The sequence below is a fragment of the Trachypithecus francoisi genome, unplaced genomic scaffold, assembly GCF_009764315.1.
Source record: "Trachypithecus francoisi isolate TF-2019V2 unplaced genomic scaffold, Tfra_2.0 Lachesis_group6, whole genome shotgun sequence".
NCBI lineage: Eukaryota > Metazoa > Chordata > Mammalia > Primates > Cercopithecidae > Trachypithecus > Trachypithecus francoisi.
The window spans coordinates 96,851,537-96,870,584 of record NW_022681471.1 but is presented as its reverse complement, the minus strand read 5'-3'; the positions used below and the strand labels follow the sequence as shown (position 1 = coordinate 96,870,584).

Here is a 19,048-nt window from a genome sequence, read left to right as displayed (position 1 = left end):
TATTCCTAGTATACTAGCTAGAATTGACCCTCGTGTGTATGGCAGTATCATAGAGGTTTTAGAGCTGGAAGAGATCTCACACTCTTACTCAACTATTTCTTGTTAGCAAAGGCTGTTGGTCACCTGACTGGCCTAACAGTAGGAGGTAGAAGGCAGAAGGAAAGTAATTGAATTCAGAAACTGTTTCTGACTAATAAGGTGTGCTGAAGCTAGTTAAACACTCTACTTGTGTTTAAACCCTCTATCTGTCTTGGGGCTAATTTACATGTTGTCATCCCCTTACCTGGATATTTATAGCCGTACCCAGGACCTTGTCTATACTGAGAATATATAGTGATGAGGGTTTTTTTTTTCCCAGGTATTCCTGCTGTCATCAAAACAGTCTAAGAATGTTCTAAATGAATACCACCTCCAAGAAACATGGAAACAATAGTAACTGTTTCCTAGTATACCCATTCACACCTATAAAATGAATGGAAATTAAATTGTGATGGTCATACAACAGTATCATAATCAATGTGTTATAGGCAAAGCTATTGACCGCTTAGAGGTAGTATTCATTCAAAAAAAACAAGTCAGATTGCTTGATTTAGTGTAGAGTAAAAAAATTTTTTTTTTTTGGAGACAAGAGTTTCACTCGTTTCCCGTGCTGGAGTGCAATGGCGTGATCTTGGCTCACTGCAACCTCCGCCTCCCGGGTTCAAGTGATTCTCCTGCCTCATCCTCCTGAGTGGCTGGGATTGCAGACATGTGCCACTACACCCGGCTAATTTTGTATTTTTAGAGAGAGGGGATTTCTCCACGTTGGTCAGGCTAGTCTCGAACTCCTGACCTCAAGTGACCTGCCCGCCTTGGCCTCCCAAAGTGCTGGGATTACAGGCGTGAGCCACCATTCCTGGCCAGTGGACAATATTTTCTGGTGGGGAAAATTAAAGAAAAACTTTGTCCTGGTGTAAGCCAGCTCTAAATCTTGGTTCTCTTATAGGGCCATGGTAGGAATATCTTGAGATTGAACCTCGAGCCCACAGAGATAAGATAGTCAGTGGAGGCCTTCAAATTGAGAAAGATTGATAATACCTTAACATGGTTCCTATTTCTAATTAATAATAAAATGGATTTGTGCTCTTTTAATCAAAGGTTTCTACGATAAAGACAGTTCAGGGTGGAGTTCTAGCAAAGATAAGGATGCGTATAGCAGTTTTGGATCTCGTAGTGATTCAAGAGGGAAGTCTAGCTTCTTCAGTGATCGTGGAAGTGGATCAAGGGGAAGGTAAGTGATTTCTTGTCTTACCACCTTATGTGTATGTGTAATAACAGTTTAGTAAGTCCTTATCCTGACCACCCATTTGGATGTCAAGCATTATGTCTGTTTAGTCATTGTATTTGCTTAGCTGTAAGAGGCTTTTACTACATTGAACCTCCTCTTAGAAATTAGATGAAAATAGGAATATACTCATTGGCATAATGAAATGAGTTATTCTTTTTCTCGAGTTTTATATGTTCCACTTAAAACACAACCTAATTTGGTTGGGATTTTTGTGGACTCTATAACAATTTCTAAACACCTTGTATTTTTGATTACACAACTATGGTGAACTGACCCCATGTGCCTAATAGCTGTCGTTAGTCCTGTGTCCTGATTTTTCGCAAACAGGCCTAAAATTCTAATAACATCTTAGTTCAGGTAAGGATTATTTTTTACCTTTTATCCAAAGTCACACAGGTGAATTGTCCTTTAAGTGACATCCTATTATAACTAGGACGATTGATATTTGGTGTGCTATTTTCTTCTTTTCCCTACCATTAAATATATTGGATGAGCACTTTAAATGAAGGTTGTGAGCTGTTTGCCAGTTTCAAATAAAATCTTATTCTTAATTTTGTCATCTGTGAGGCTTTTTAGGCTATACGACTTTATAGAAATACAAAGATTACTGATTTTAGAAAATGAGGTTATGTAAATGATGCTGGTTAGAGAGCCTTATTTGTCAAATAACTCAGAATTGGATTTTTGACATCCTTATAGTTAACCATAACTTAAGTCTCCAGATACAGTTCTAGAGTAGGGATAAGAATCTGATAATGGTTAAATGATATGATTCTGATTAATTGCTTGTGCTGTTCAGGTTTGATGATCGTGGACGGAGTGATTATGACGGCATTGGCAGCCGTGGTGACAGAAGTGGCTTTGGCAAATTTGAACGTGGTGGAAACAGTCGCTGGTGTGACAAATCAGATGAAGATGATTGGTCAAAACCACTCCCACCAAGTGAACGCTTGGAACAGTAAGTTTTTGAAGTGTATGTTACTTGTGATGAAGCATTATAGTATAACAAATGAACTTATCCATCTTTTGATTTGAGGGAACTCTTTTCTGGAGGCAACACTGGGATTAATTTTGAGAAATATGATGACATTCAGTTGAGGCAACAGGCAACAACTGTCCTCCACATATTGAAAGTGTAAGTATTTTTACTTGACTTTTCAAGACACAGGGAGGTGTAAATGTTTTCATGGTACATAGAATGTGAGATGAGCTTCATAAAGTCATGTAGACCAAAGGCTTCATGGATTTGTGGAAAAGGAGTTGAGTTCAGTGTCACCATTATGAATAATTATTACCTAAAATAGAAAATGGGTCAAACATAGGAAAACCCAAAGTCTTCTCCAATGTGCAGTAAGCCTGGGGGTTGTTTTTTCTCAAAATATAATATGGTAATTTTCTTAAACTATAAGCTGAGTTACAAATCAGCTGTTGGTTGTTTCCATTATTAGTATAAAACAGAAATAGCTTTAGATAGCATTTCTAACCCCATTGAATTTCTTCACAGTTCAGTGATGTTGAGATGGGAGAAATTATCATGGGAAACATTGAGCTTACTCGTTATACTCGCCCAACTCCAGTGCAAAAGCATGCTATTCCTATTATCAAAGAGAAAAGAGACTTGATGGCTTGTGCCCAAACAGGTAAGCTCAGCTCGTAAGAGTTGAAACATCATATTTCTTCTGTAAAGGACTAGACAATATTTTGTTTTTTATGGGCCATGCAGTTTTGCAGCTGCTCAGCGCTGCTATTGGACTATGAGAGAAGCCATAAATGATACATAAATTATTGGGTATGGCTGTATTCTGTAAGAGCTTATTTATAAAAATAGCAGGCTTTATTTACAAAAATAGTCTCAGGTTGCTGACTCCTCTTAGAGATGGACCAAAGAAGCCACTTTTTGGAAAACTTAATCATAAACTAAAAGTACTAATTACTAGTAATAGGGCAGTTAAAAAACACTGTCATCTACCAATGTCTGTTTAAAATTAATGAGCAGGATTTGTTTGTTTTTGAACAGGGTCTGGAAAAACTGCAGCATTTCTCTTGCCCATCTTGAGTCAGATTTATTCAGATGGTCCAGGCGAGGCTTTGAGGGCCATGAAGGTAGATGTTTCTTTATAAAATGGGAAATTATTGTAGAACTTTTTAGGGGGCCATTGAGAGGGCTTTCTAAATGATGCTAAGACTTAAGTTGAATGAAAAACAGTTTTCAAGTGTAATCTGTAATCTATAAATTACAAAAGGGAATTATGTTGTGATGAACTTTTCAAACAGGGTAGGTAGAGTTAACTTAAAAATTAATTTATTTCTTAGGAAAATGGAAGGTATGGGCGCCGCAAACAGTACCCCATCTCCTTGGTATTAGCACCAACGAGAGAGTTGGCAGTACAGATCTACGAGGAAGCCAGAAAAGTAAGTATGAGTTCAGTGATTATTAGCTTTTTCATTGATTCTAATTAAATGTTTTATGAACATGTAAACATTTTGATCTTGAAGTTCATAACGTTTTTTTGCTTACAGTTTTCATACCGATCTAGAGTTCGTCCTTGCGTGGTTTATGGTGGTGCCGATATTGGTCAGCAGATTCGAGACTTGGAACGTGGATGCCATTTGTTAGTAGCCACTCCAGGACGTCTAGTGGATATGATGGAAAGAGGAAAGATTGGATTAGACTTTTGCAAGTATGTTTTTTTTGTTTTGTTTCGGTTTTTTTGGCGGAGTTTCACTCTTGTTGCCCAGGCTTGGAGTGCCATGGCGCAATCTTGGCTCACTGCAACCTCACCTCCGGGTTCAAGTGGCTCTCCTGTCTCAGCCTCCCAAGTAGCTGGGATTACAGGCATGTGCCACCACGCCCAACTAATTTTGTATTTTTAGTAGTGACGGGGTTTCTCCATGTTGGTCAGGCTGGTCACAAACTCCCAACCTCAGGTGATCCACCTGCCTTGGCCTCCCAAAGTGCTGGGATTACAGGCATGAGCCATTGGTGCTTGGCTAACTATGTTAATTTTTAAATGTATGGGATGCAGTATTAAGTTACTGGCCATTAGGTTTGTGGTGGTGTAACATTGTCTAAATTTTAAGATTGAGAAGTGATGTATTTCAGACATCTAACTTTTACAAAAAGCTTGTTCATGGTAATTTTAATGTTGAAAAATCAGTAGTAACATCTTGGTGGAGGCTTAGAATGATCAGCTCGTGGGACAATCAACTAGGATGGGCTAATTTGGCTGTGTAATTTTGAATGATTTATGTAGTGGCAAGAATCCTGTGCTGTGTCTGTAAAATTACGCAGTGTGAGGCACCACCTTAATGAATGTATAATTGTAATAACTTATACAATTGTAATTATACTAACAGCCATACTAAAACCATCTTGATTTCTCCTCATTCTAAACTCAGGTTTGTTTTTTTTCTCATGACATGACAGATACTTGGTGTTAGATGAAGCTGATCGGATGTTGGATATGGGGTTTGAGCCTCAGATTCGTAGAATAGTTGAACAAGATACTATGCCTCCAAAGGGTGTCCGCCACACTATGATGTTTAGTGCTACTTTTCCTAAGGAAATACAGGTACTGTTGGATGTTGCAAATTTTATTTATTTAGAAATTTGTTTATCTCAGGTAATAAAAAAAATTTTTTTCTTTCAGATGCTGGCTCGTGATTTCTTAGATGAATATATCTTCTTGGCTGTAGGAAGAGTTGGCTCTACCTCTGAAAACATCACACAGAAAGTAGTTTGGGTGGAAGAATCAGACAAACGTCATTTCTGCTTGACCTCCTAAATGCAACAGGTAACATCATGTTTTTTTTTTTTTTTTTTTTTGAGACGGAGTCTCGCTCGTTGCCCAGGCTGGAGTGCAGTGGCGCAATCTCGGCTCACTGCAAGCTCCACCTCCTGGGTTCACGCCATTCTCCTGCCTCAGCCTCCCATGCTCCCGTGTAGCTGGGACTACAGGTGCCCGCTACTGCACCCGGCTAGTTTTTTGTATTTTTAGTAGAGACGGGGTTTCACCATGTTAGTCAGGATGGTCTCGATCTCCTGACCTCGTGATCTGCCCTTCTCGGCCTCCCAAAGTGCTGGGATTACAGGCGTGAGCCGCCGCGCCCGGCCAACATTATGAATTTATTTTTTTTAGAGATGGGGGTTTCTCTGTGTTGCCCAGGCTGGAGTGCAGGGTTTATTCACAGGCGCGATTCCATTACTGATTAGCATGGGAGTATTTGACCTGCTCTGTTTCTGACCTGGGCTGGTTCACCCCTCCTTAGACAACCTGGTGCTCCCTTGCTTCCGGGAGGTTATCATGTTGATGCCAAACTTAATGTGGACACCTGATAGACATAGTACACTACAGCCCAGAACTTGTAGACTTAGACAATCCTCCTGCCTCAGCCTCCAGAGTAGCTGGGACTACAGGCACGTACCACTGCACCCAGCTAAAATTATGAATAATTTTCATTGCTCTGGTGGTGATCCATTTGGCCTGGGTGCAGTGGTACATGCAAGTAGTCCCAGCTACTTGGCAGGCTGAGGCTGTAGTATGCCATGATTGCACCTGTGAATGGCCAATGTACTCCCAGCCTGGGCAAAATAGTGAGACCCCCATCTCTTAAATGTATTTGGATTACCTTTATTACTTTTCCTCTTCAATTTAAAACATGCTGTTAAAAGCCCATTTTTAAGAAGATATATATGTATTTTAATTGACATATGAAAATTGTGCATACATAAGTGCAAAGAGAACTAAGCCATATTAGTGACAAAAACTGTAATTTTTCAACGACAGGCAAGGATTCACTGACCTTAGTGTTTGTGGAGACCAAAAAGGGTGCAGATTCTCTGGAGGATTTCTTATACCATGAAGGATACGCATGTACCAGTATCCATGGAGACCGTTCTCAGAGGGATAGGGAAGAGGCCCTTCACCAGTTCCGCTCAGGAAAAAGCCCAATTCTAGTGGCTACAGCAGTATGTATAAACATCTTTCTTTTATTCAAGTTGAGCATGTTCAAGTATTTTTCTTTTAAGTGGGCCATATCTCATATAAGTTATTTTCCAGGTAGCAGCAAGAGGACTGGACATTTCAAATGTGAAACATGTCATCAATTTTGACTTGCCAAGTGATATTGAAGAATACGTACATCGCATTGGTCGTACAGGACGTGTAGGAAACCTTGGTAAGTATTTGATTACTTGATGGTTTCATGTTTTTAGCTGTGATGCGTGCAGCAAAGAACTTGCTAGGATCTAAAATACGTTTTTTAACAATGAAAGTGACAAAGATTTTGCTCTAAGCACTTGTTTAAATACTAGATTGTAATATTTTAAATATTTCTGCATAGGAAAGTAAGAACGGTAGCAAGTTACTTTGTGGAAGACGTTTGTTTATATATTTTTTTGGGAACTCTTTTAGGCCTGGCAACCTCATTCTTTAACGAGAGGAACATAAATATTACTAAGGATTTGTTGGATCTTCTTGTTGAAGCTAAACAAGAAGTGCCATCTTGGTTAGAAAACATGGCTTATGAACACCACTACAAGGGTAGCAGTCGTGGACGTTCTAAGAGGTGAGGTATAGATGGTATAATAGGTGTTCACTTACAATTTCTAGTGTTCCTCTGCATGCATAATGTCCACGGTTAACTTCAATATTTAAAAAGCTTAATCATCTTAGGCTTTCTAGATTCTTTGGTAAAGGGTTATGTTAGAATGGATGACACTCCATTCTAATGTTGGAAAATATGGCTGGATGGGGAATTGTTTGAATGCAAAAATCAGAAATTGGTTATTGGGAAGTATGTAAGAGTTGGGTTACTTCAGTGGAATTTCATCTTCATGTGAACCAACATAAATTTTTTCTTATAGTAGCAGATTTAGTGGAGGTTTGGTGCCAGAGACTACCGACAAAGTAGTGGTGCCAGCAGTTCCAGCTTCAGCAGCAGCCGCGCAAGCAGCAGCCGCAGTGGCGGAGGTGGCCACGGTAGCAGCAGAGGATTCGGTGGAGGTATTGTTAATCTGTAACTTCATAGCTTTGGGAAGGTTTTTTTCTGTTTAGTCATCTTTTTCAAAGCCTAATTAAACCATTTAAGATCAGCACTATAGAAACTTGATGGCAAAGTACTTAAGGGAAGGATTATATTAATGATGGATAACTCATTAATTTATCTCTCTTTTAAATCTCTCATTAGGTGGCTATGGAGGCTTTTACAACAGTGATGGATATGGAGGAAATTATAACTCCCAGGGGTTGACTGGTGGGGTAACTGAGCCTGCTTTGCAGTAGGTCACCCTGCCAAACAAGCTAATATGGAAACCACATGTAACTTAGCCAGACTATACCTTGTGTAGCTTCAAGAACTCGCAGTACATTACCAGCTGTGATTCTCCACTGAAATTTTTTTTTTAAGGGAGCTCAAGGTCACAAGAAGAAATGAAAGTAACAATCAGCAGCCCTGTTCAGAAGGTGGTTTGAAGACTTCATTGCTGTAGTTTGGATTAACTCCCCTCCCGCCTACCCCCATCCCAAACTGCATTTATAATTTTGTGACTGAGGATCATTTGTTTGTTAATGTACTGTGCCTTTAACTTTAGACAACTTTTTATTTTGATGTCCTGTTGGCTCAGTAATGCTCAAGATACCAATTGTTTTGACAAAATAAATTTACTGAACTTGGGCTAAAATCAAACCTTGGCACACAGGTGTGATACAACTTAACAGGAATCATCGATTCATCCATAAATAATATAAGGAAAAACTTATGCGGTAGCCTGCATTAGGGCTTTTTTTGATACTTGCAGATTGGGGGAAAACAAACAACAAATGTCTTGAAGCATATTAATGGAATTAGTTTCTAATGTGGCAAACTGTATTAAGTTAAAGTTCTGATTTGCTCACTCTATCCTGGATAGGTATTTAGAACTGATAGTCTTTAAGCCATTCCAGTCATGATAAGGTGATGTATGAATACATGCATACATTCAAAGCACTGTTTTCAAAGTTAATGCAAGTAAATACAGCAATTCCTCTTTCAACGTTTAGGCAGATCATTAATTAATGAGCTAGCCAAATGTGGGCATACTATTACAGGGAAAGTTTAAAGGTCTGATAACTTGAAATAGGTTTTTAGGAGAATTCATCTACTTAGACTTTTTAAATGCCTGCCATAAATGAAATTGAAATGGTAGAATGGCTGACCACAGCAATGACCAGCCCTCATTAGGGCCTTGGATGATTTTTGGTCTAATAACGCATGCTAGTGTTGATGTTTTTTGGTCAAGAGGGTATGAACAGGAAGAATTAAATGCAGCAGGCTTTATTTTAAATGCCGATTCACATTACTCTGTTCAAGCTGCGTTGAGATGTTAAACTGGCTTACTATAGACTTTGTAAAATGGCTCCAGAAGAGTAACAAACTGAAATCTTTGAGATCACACAGGTTGGAAATATGTACATAACTGCACAAGGTGTCAATTCTGCTCTACAGTGCAGTTTTAGTCAGTTTTAGTTGCATAGGTTTCCATTGTATTTATAGTCTGTTTATGCTAAATCTGGCCAAAGATGAGCATTGTCCACCACTAAAATGCCTCTGCCACTTTGAATTCTGTGCTAATTTTGTGGCCAGAATGCAGTGATGAAAACGCTCCATCTTTTTACAGTGGCATAGGAAGACGGCAAAAATTTCCTAAAGTGCAATAGATTTTCAAGTGTATTGTGCCTTGTTCTAAAACTTTTATTAAGTAGGTGCACTTGACAGTATTGAGGTCATTTGTTATGGTGCTATTTCAATTAGTCTAGGTTTAGGCCCTTGTACATTTTGCCCATAACTTTTTACAAAGTACTTCTTTTATTGCACATTCAGAGAATTTTATATATATGTCTTGTGTGCGTGTCCTTAAACTTCCAATCTTACTTTGTCTCTTGGAGATTGTTGAACGCAGCTTGTCTAGGAAGGGGATGGGACTAGATTCTAAAATTTATTTGGGACCATGGGAATGATAGTTGAGAAGAAAACTATTTGCACACGACAGATTTCTAGATACTTTTTGCTGCTAGTTTTATGTAATATTTATTGAACATTTTGACAAATATTTATTTTTGTAAGCCTAAAAGTGATTCTTTGAAAGTTTAAAGAAACTTGACCAAAAGACAGTACAAAAACACTGGCACTTGAATGTTGAATGTCACCGTATGCGTGAAATTATATATTTCGGGGTAGTGTGAGCTTTTAATGTTAAGTCATATTAAACTCTTAAGTCAAATTAAGCAGACCCGGCGTTGGCAGTGTAGCCATAACTTTCTGATGTTAGTAAAAACAAAATTGGCGACTTGAAATTAAATCATGCCAAGGTTTTGATACACTTGTCTTAAGATATTAATGAAACACTTCAAAACACTGATGTGAAGTGTCCAGATTCTCAGATGTTTGTTGTGTGAATTTTGTTTAGTTGTGTGTTTTTTTTTGTTTGTTTTTTTTTCAGTGAATGTCTGGCACATTGCAATCCTCAAACATGTGGTTATCTTTGTTGTATTGGCATAATCAGTGACTTGTACATTCAGCAATAGCATTTGAGCAAGTTTTATCAGCAAGCAATATTTTCAGTTCATAAGGTTTCAAAAATGTAAGGATTTAAACTTGCTGAATGTAAAGATTGAACCTCAAGTCACTGTAGCTTTAGTAATTGCTTATTGTATTAGTTTAGATGCTAGCACTGCATGTGCTGTGCATATTCTGATTTTATTAAAATAAAAAGTTGAACTGCACAGTCTCCTTTGTTGTTGTCAATTGTGGTTTATTTTCAGAGGTAAAAATAAAGTGCTCTTGCCTGAAAATTGTAAAATGTTATTTTTTTTGGTTGTCATCCAGTGCTGTTTTTTTTGAGATGCCTCTTAGATACAGAATGACTCTCATAAGTATTTGCAATGAAAGATGAAGATGGTGTTAGCTTGAAATACAGTGAAGCAGGATTTTTGTAATAGATGGAAATCTAAAAGGCCTTTACTGATGTACAGCATGTACTAGAAATTGGCTTATACTTTCAACAATTTTACATGGGTGAGAGTCTCGCCGTTCGTTGAAGTATCCGATATGAAGGATGGTTGAACAGTGAAAGAATGAGCACAATAAAAGTCAAGTGTGTCAGTAGTCCAAGTGATGGTAAGTATGTACTTAGGGAAGGAATCAAGGATGTATTTGGGTCAGGTATGATGATGGCATGGTCCTATAGTGAGTGCTAGCTTACTTGGAACCTGAGGGGCAGGAGGATGGCTTGAACCCAGGAGTTCAAGTCCAGCCTGGACAACATATAGCAAGACCTTACCTCTAAAAAAAGAAAAAACAGGTAATAGACATCTATGCTTACCATACACAATGCTGCAATAGGCTGCTACCTCAATTGCATAGGTGTTTGATTAGATTGTCGTACTAGCAGTTTGGTATGTTTCAACCTAAGGAATACGTGTATTCAGCTTTTGTTTCACTAGTTGAAGGTTTGCAGTATGATTAAGAATTTTTTGCATTGTAAGGAAATACGGTTCTGGATAGTTAACCTTTTTCTGGTCATGAACTCAAGCCTAAGTTTTTGGAGCAGAATTTTGAGATATGGCCATGTGTATTTTGAAGATAGAAAAGATGATCATACTTGGGTCTCAATTTAGTCAAACATGGAAAGGTTTAGGATGGCTCCATTGAATAGTCAATGGCTGAAAGTGACTTGTGGAGTGAAATTGGATGCTAAAGAAGAGTTCAAGTTCCCCTTTATGATGTGAATGATGAGGAGTGAACATGACAATCTGCTTTGGGGGAACTGCCAAAATTTGAGATTATTTCTAGTCTAGCATGGTTAGGATTATGGTGACACATTCAGTACGTTTACTTACTACATTAAGCTGGTTTAATTTTAATTACACTTAAATGCAGTTGTCACTCCTGTGCACTCTTTGTGTTTCCTGGATTCTTGGCTGAATTTCAAGATTTTTAAATGGCTTTGTAGGAGCTATGTCTACCATGCTTAAAATGTTTCCCTTGCTTCTATGCTCTAAGTGACCTGCTTGAATGGCCACAGGCTTGCTCTTTGGAGCGCAGTGACTAATACATTGTTGATAGGGCCTCACTACTCCAGAATGCAGAGGTATCTACTTACTGTAGGTACAGGGCATTGAAAGTTATAAGACTAAGGCCGGGCGCGGTGGCTCAAGCCTGTCATCCCAGCGCTTTGGGAGGCCGAGACAGGCGGATCACGAGGTCAGGAGATCGAGACCATCCTGGCTAACCCGGTGAAACCCCGTCTCTACTAAAAAATACAAAAAACTAGCCGGGCGAGGTGGCGGGCGCCTGTAGTCCCAGCTACTCGGGAGGCCGATTCAGGAGAGTGGCGTAAACCCGAGAGGCGGAGCTTGCAGTGAGTGGGGATCTGGCCACTGCACTCCAGCCTGGGTGACAGAGCAAGACTCCGTCTCAAAAAAAAAAAAAAAAAAGTTATAAGACTATCTTTGGGTTTTGCTTTCTTCTGTTCCATTCTATTTTTAATACAATTATGGGTATATTTAAACCTGCTTTGCTTCATATCTTCATTTCAGTTTATGATCTATTTTTCAGCATGTTTAGTGTCATTGTTTCCAATGTGGCTGTCCCTTCTATAATGACTACTCTTTAATTTACTCTTTTGTTTTTTTTTGAGATGGAGTCTCGCTCTGTTGCCCAGGCTGGAGTGCAGTGGCACGATCTTGGCTCACTGCAAGCTCCGCCTCCCGGGTTCACGCCATTTTCCTGCCTCAGCCTCCCGAGTAGCTGGGACTACAGGGGCCCGCCACCACACCCGGCTAATTTTTTGTATTTTTAGTAGAGACAGGGTTTCATCGTGTTAGCCAGGATGGTCTCGATCTCCTGACCTCGTGATCTACCCGCCTCGGCCTCCCAAAGTGCTGGGATTACAGGTGTGAGCCACCGCGTCCAGCCTAATTTCCTCATTCTTCATTGATTTCTTTTTCCTCAGTTTTCTCTACATACACTTGACTGGGTTTTCTTTAGGATAATTCTGAGAAACGACTTTTTTGACAAAGCACTGTTTAATTATATTATGAAAGGGTATTTTGTGACTTGAAAGATGTTTATTATGGGAGAAAACAAAACGGACCAATACGATTTAAGAGCAGGAAATAGGTGTCTCAAAACGAGATAAAGTCAGCAATTCCACTCTTAGGAGGATTCTACCCAGGAAAAATGAAAATGCTAAGTATGTGAATGTTTTGTAGCATTATTCATGGTAACCAAAAAGTGGAAACAAAAATGTCCATCAACTGGCAAATGGACAAACTAAATACATACATAAAATGAGGCACTGGTAATATCTCCTCTCTAGGGGACCAGCCACATCTCCAATTGCCTCCCCCCTCTTCAAAGGATCATTAGGCAAGCTATCAGTACTGTGGCACATCTATATTCTAAGGCATTCTGTGGATGTATATCTAGTTTTCGTCCTTATTTTACTGTGTGAAGCAGATAAATCATGGTTTATTGGATATTTACTGTCTTCCTTGTTACATTGAAGATGTTTCATTTTTGGAGAGAAGTAAAGCGCCTCCTATCTTTCGCTGGAAACCCTCCATTCACTTCCTTTTCCACTCATTCTATTCACAACAGCCCACCTCATTTACCTAACAGTCAACATTAGTGGTATGCAGAATGGTCCCTGAACCTCTCCTCCAGACCTCAATCACCTGATGGGATCTTTTAGTGCAAGGCGAGGGTTGACTTAGGGTGCAATCAAAACCTGATTTGGTGTCTGCGTATTGGCACTGGGAGATGTAGTGATTAATTTAGATTAGTCTTTCCTCTCTTGGAACCTAGCCATTTTCCTTTTGTGTTTCTCCAACTTGGTGTTGCAACATAAAGTACCTGAGAAATGATTCTAGGGCAACTCTTTAACAGGATCCTCCACCTCTGGGGTTTTCTCAGGAATCTGTGGTTTTGGTTTTGGTTTTTGCCTGTGTTTTTATTCCTAAAGCTCCCCAGGCAATTCTGATACAGCAGGCTTAGGTGTGGAGTCCACTGTTCTCTCACCTTCTTTTTGTCATCTGTTTCAAACTTAGCATTGCCGTGATCATGTTTCTGGTTCTTCATGGTGGAAGCATCTCTATATTCCAAATGAAAATATTGCAAACAAATTAATGGCATTCTGTTATGTGGCCCCTATGGTGTGGTTCTAATCTACCATTGCAGCTTTAACTTGCTTCCTAGATCTTATCCTGTAGCTGAATGTCATGCTACTGTCTATACAAATCCTGTGCTTCTGCCTCTGCCTTAGTTTTCGCTCACCATGTTCCTTTTAACTAGAATTGGAGCTAAATAATGTTTTAAAATATTATATATTGTATTCAGAATATTAAGCTGCTGGCTGGGCATGGTGGCTCACACCTGTGACCCCAGCACTTTGGGAGGTGGGTGGATTGCCTGAGGTCAGGAGTTCAAGACCAGCCTGGCCAACATGGTGAAACTCCATCTCTACTAAAAATACAAAAAAAAAAATTAGCTGGGCGTGGTGGCAAGCGCTTATAGTCTCAGCTATTTGGGAGGCTGAGGCAGGAGAATCACTTGAACCTGGGATGTGGAGGTTGCAGTGAGCCAAGTTTGTGCCACTGTACTCCAGTGTGGGCAACAGAGTGAGGTTCCATCTCAAAAAAAAAAAGTCTATACACACACACACACACACACACACACACACATATATATAAAGCTGCCATTTACAATTACTAGTGACAGAAAATACTTGCTCTGGTGGGTAGAGAAAAAAGTAGGTTACATCTCAGTGTGCAGATGATCTTAAGTATTTTGAAAATACGTAGAAGACCAGAAGGAAACTGCTAAAATAATAATTTTTGCTTCTAGTTGAAATTATAAAGATTTTCTGCTGCTTTATCTTTCCTGAGCAAATTTTATACAATTAAAATTATTTTCTAATAAAACTGTATAGATTCACAGGAAGTTTCAAAAACAGCACAGAGAGGTTCCACTGTACCCTTCACCCAGTTTCCCCCAGTGGTAACATCTGGCATACTGTAGTACGAAACCAGGAAATTGCCATTGGTACAATTCACAGACACTGTTCCAATTTCACCAGTTTTACTCATTTGTATGCACTCGTGTATGTAGTTCTGTGCAGTTTTATCATATGTGTAGATTTGTGTAACCTCCACAGAACGGTTCCATCATGACAATGATCTCCCTTGTGCTACTTCTTTTTTTTTTTTTTTTTTTTGAGACAGGGTTGCCCAGGCTGGTTTGATCATGGCTCACAGCAGCCTCAACCTCCGGGTTCAAGTAATCCTCCCACCTCAGCCTCCTGAGTAGCTGGGACTACAGGTGTGTGCCACCACCCCTGCCTAATTTTTACATTATTTGTAGAGATGGGATCCCACTGTGTTGCCCAGGCTGGTCTTGAACTGAACTCCTCAAGTGATCCTCCTGCCTCGGCCTCCCAAAATGCTGGGATTACATGCGTGAGCCACAGTGCTCAGCCTGCTACCTCTTTTTAAATCCTATCAGCCCCCTTCCTGCTTCCCTAACCTGTCCCTAACCCCTGACAACTACTTGTCTGTTTAACATCTCTAAAATGTAATTTAAAAATTGTTACATAAATGCAGTATGTGACCTTTTGAGACTAGGTTATTTTGACTCTGATCAAAAAATATTTTTTTTGAGATGGAGTCTCACTCTGTCACCCAGGCTGGAGTGCAGTGGCGCGATATCGGCTTGCTGCAACCTCTACCTCCAGGGTTCAAGCAATTCTCCCCAAGTAGCTGGGATTACAGGTGCACGACACCACACCCAGCTAATTTTTGTATTTTAGTAGAGGCAGGGTTTCACCATGTTGGCCAGGCTGATCTCGAACTCCTGACCTCGGGTGATCCGTCCACCTCGGCCTCCCAAGTGCTGGGATTATAGGTGTGAGCCACCATGCCCGCCCAGTTTGTTCTTTTTTATTGCTGAATAGTATAGATATTCCGTAGTTTATCCCTTCAGCCGTTGAAGGAGATTTGACTTGTTTCCAGTCTGTGACTTACAAATAAAGCTGCTATGAACATTCAGCTACATATGAACCTATATACAGGTTTTCATGTAGACATAAGTTTTCATTTATCTGGCATAAATGCCCAGGAGTACAATTGCTGGGTCCTATGTTAAGTATGTGTTAGTTTAAAATGCTGCCAAACCATTTTTCAGAATGGCTGTACCATTTTACATTCCTACCAGCAATGCAGGGCAGATCCAATTTCTCTGCATGCTCACCAGCATTTAGTATTGTATTATTATTACTATTATTATTTTTTGAGACAGGATCCCACTCTGTTGCCCAGGCTGGAGTGCAGTGGCCTTATCATGGCTCACTGCAGCCTTGATCTCCCAAGCTCAAGCCATCCTCCCACTCCAGCCTCCTGAGTAATTGGGACCACAGTGTGTACCAACATGCCCGGCTAATTTTTTTTTTTTTTTTAGAGATGTGGTCTCACTATGTTGCCCAGGCCAGTCTTGAATTTCTGGGCTCAAGTGATCCTCCCATCTCACCCAGCACTCTCAAAGTGCTGGGATTACAGGTATGAGCCACCACACCAGGACTGTCATTATTTTTAAATTTTGGCCGTTCTAATTGGTGTAAAGTAATATCTCATTGTCTTAATTTGCATTTCTCTAATGGCTGGTGATGTTGAATATCTTTTCATATGCTTATTTGCCATCCTTGTATTCTCTTTGGTAAAATATATATGTCTTTTGCTCATTTTAAAATTGATAGTTTTTTACTGTTGAGTTTTGAGAATTCTTTATTCTAAGTACAAGTCTTTGTCAATTTGCAAATATTTTCTCTCAATCTAACTTGTCTTTTCATCTTAACAAGGTCTTTTGCAGAGCAAATACTTTTAATTGCTCTCAAACATTTAAAAGTTTGATGTAGGCCGGGCGCGGTGGCTCAAGCCTGTAATCCCAGCACTTTGGGAGGCCGAGACGGGCGGATCATGAGGTCAGGAGATCGAGACCATCCTGGCTAACACTGTGAAACCCCGTCTCTACTAAAAAATACAAAAAACTAGCCGGGCGAGGTGGTGGGCGCCTGTAGTCCCAGCTACTCGGGAGGCTGAGGCAGGAGAATGGTGTAAACCCGGGAGGCGGAGCTTGCAGTGAGCTGAGATCCGGCCACTGCACTCCAGCCCGGGCGACAGAGCGAGACTCCGTCTCAAAAAAAAAAAAAAAAAAAGTTTGATGTAGTCCAATTTGTCAGTTTTTTTTTTTTTTTTTTTTTTTTTTGAGACAATGTCTCATTCTGTCACCCAGGCTGAAGTGCAGTAGTGTGATCTTGGCTCACTGCAACCTCTGCCTCCCAGGTTCAAGCCATTCTCATGCCTCAGCCTCCCAAATATCTGGGATTACAGGTGCCCACCAGCACGCCCGCTAATGGCTAATTTTTGTATTTTTAGTAGAGATGGGGTTTCACCATGCTGACCAGGTTGGTCTCAAACTTCTGACCTCAGGTAATCCACCTGCCTTGGCCTCCCAAAGTGCTGGGATTACAGGCATGAGCCACCTCGCCTGGCCAGTATTTCTTTCTTTCTTTTTTTTTTTTTTTTGAGACGGAGTCTTGCTCTGTCGCCCAGGCTGGAGTGTAGTGGCACAATCTTGGCTCACTGCAACCTGTACCTCTTGAGTCCAAGCGATTCCCCTGCCTCAGCCTCCCAAGTAGCTTGGATTACAGGTGCGCACCACCACACCCAGATAATTTTTATATTTTTAGTAGAGACAGGGTTTCACCATGTGGGCCAGGCTGGTCTTGAACCCTGACCTCAGGTGATCCATCCACCTCGGCCTCCCAAAGTGCTGGGATTATAAGCGTGAGTCACTGCGTCTGGCCTCAATTATTTTTATCTATATAGTAAGTCTTAAAGTTGGGTAGGAGTGATTCCTCTCACTTTATTATAGTTTTGCAAAAGTAATTTAGCTCTTCTAGTTCCTTTGCCTTTCCACATAAATTTTAGAATAAGCTTTTTTTCTATCTACAAAGAAACTTGCTGGGATTCTGATGGTAATGCTGCTAAACCTATAGATCAGTTTTGAGGAGAATCGACATCTTTACTATGTTGGGTTCAAAACTTTTTGTTTTTTATTTATTTTTATTTTTTTGAGACAGTGTCCAGTCTTGCTGTCACTGGGCTCAAGCAATCCTCCTGCATTAGCCTCCTGCATAGCTGGGACTACAGGCACACACTACCACACCTGGCTAATTTTTGTATTTTTCTTTTTAGCAGAGACAAGGTCTCGCTATGTTGCCCAGGCTGGTCTCCAATGCCTGAGCTCAGGCGATCCTACAACCTCAGCCTCCCAAAGTGCTGGAATTACAGGCATGAGCCACCACGTCCAGCCTAAACTTATTTTTATGTTGTGAACTTAGAATATCCAACCAACAGTAAAGATTACCTAGTGCTTTCTAACATGAGATTCTCCTATTTGTTCATCCTAGGATCGTGCTCCTCTGTGGAGCAAGTGCCTCTATGAAAAGCCACATTTTGTGAAGAAAGTGCATGCAGGAATATTCAGGAGTCCAGCGTGTAGTCATGGCAGCCTTAGGTATTTGAGAACGACCAACCCTCCTGCTGAAGACAACCATAACTCATGCAGGCATGAGTCTGTAAGCATTCTTAGTCTGTAAGCACCTTTTGGAAGGTTTCCTATCTGGGACAGAGATAGACGCTTTCTAGTAGTCAATTAAGTAAGTTAATAACTGGGCAGAAAATGCAGTATTCAGCTAATCTCAAACTTGGAAGGAATTTTCTACCTTTTCAGTTTCATCTTCTTAAAACTCATTTGAGAGTACTTTGGAGTTACTTGAATATTAATTCTCAGCATGCATTCAACTTAATTACTTTAATGTCCCAGGATTTTAATAACGCTTAAAATTTCCATGTCAATTTTCATCAGGGAACCTTGTCCTTGAATGCTGCTGCTGTGACTTCCTGTAGAAATTCTTTAATTGGAACACACTTGGGCAGAGTCTTCCCTTTCATATGGAGCATAGAAGCAGCTGCCATGCTCAATTTGCAGTCCTCTTTATTGTACAGGGATTTTTTTTTTTTTTTTTTTGAGATGGAGTTTGCCTCTTGTCGCCTAGGCTGGAGTACAATGGCGCCATCTTGGCTCACTGCAACCTCCGCCTCCCAGGTTCAAGCAATTCTCCTGCCTCAGCCTCCTGAGTAGCTGGGATTACAGGTGCCCGACACCACTCCTGGCTAATTTTTGCATTTTTAGTAGAGATGGGGTTTCACCATGTTGGCCAGGATGGTCTCGAACTGACCTCAAGTAATACACCCACCTCAGCCTTCCAAAGTGCTAGGATTACAGGCGTGAGCAACTGTGCCCAGCCTATACAGGAATTTTGAAGAAATCTACAGTGTTAACAGAACCCGTGGTATAAATTTATCCCAGGTATCAGTGTCACAAATATGCTTTGCGTCTAAGAAACATGTTTTCTTAGAAGCAACACTGGGAAAACTATGTGATTTCACTTTTGCCCACCACAGGAATGAAGTCTTACTGCATTTATTAGCAATACCCATGGTTGAATCTTTTTTACTTCTTTTCTTTTTTCCAACCTTTTCATTTTCTTGCATGGACATCTGAAAGTTACCTCCAGGCCGAGCGTGGTGGCTCATGCCTGTAATCCCAGCACTTTGGGAGGTG

At 40.3% G+C, this 19,048-nt stretch overlaps 1 protein-coding gene across 1 annotated transcript in view; it reads left to right on the top strand.

Moving 5' to 3' along the window:
• DDX3X (DEAD-box helicase 3 X-linked) overlaps positions 1 to 19,048 on the top strand; it is a 35,962-nt gene that overhangs the window by 7,506 nt on the left and 9,408 nt on the right. The window contains 16 exon segments of the mRNA XM_033201766.1: positions 1,138 to 1,270; positions 2,127 to 2,285; positions 2,364 to 2,416; positions 2,419 to 2,462; positions 2,832 to 2,967; positions 3,345 to 3,430; positions 3,641 to 3,739; positions 3,848 to 4,008; positions 4,755 to 4,899; positions 4,978 to 5,089; positions 5,092 to 5,121; positions 6,115 to 6,296; positions 6,388 to 6,505; positions 6,742 to 6,895; positions 7,194 to 7,332; positions 17,832 to 17,999. Of these exon segments, the coding sequence (XP_033057657.1) occupies positions 1,138 to 1,270; positions 2,127 to 2,285; positions 2,364 to 2,416; positions 2,419 to 2,462; positions 2,832 to 2,967; positions 3,345 to 3,430; positions 3,641 to 3,739; positions 3,848 to 4,008; positions 4,755 to 4,899; positions 4,978 to 5,089; positions 5,092 to 5,121; positions 6,115 to 6,296; positions 6,388 to 6,505; positions 6,742 to 6,895; positions 7,194 to 7,332; positions 17,832 to 17,999 (1,919 nt within the window).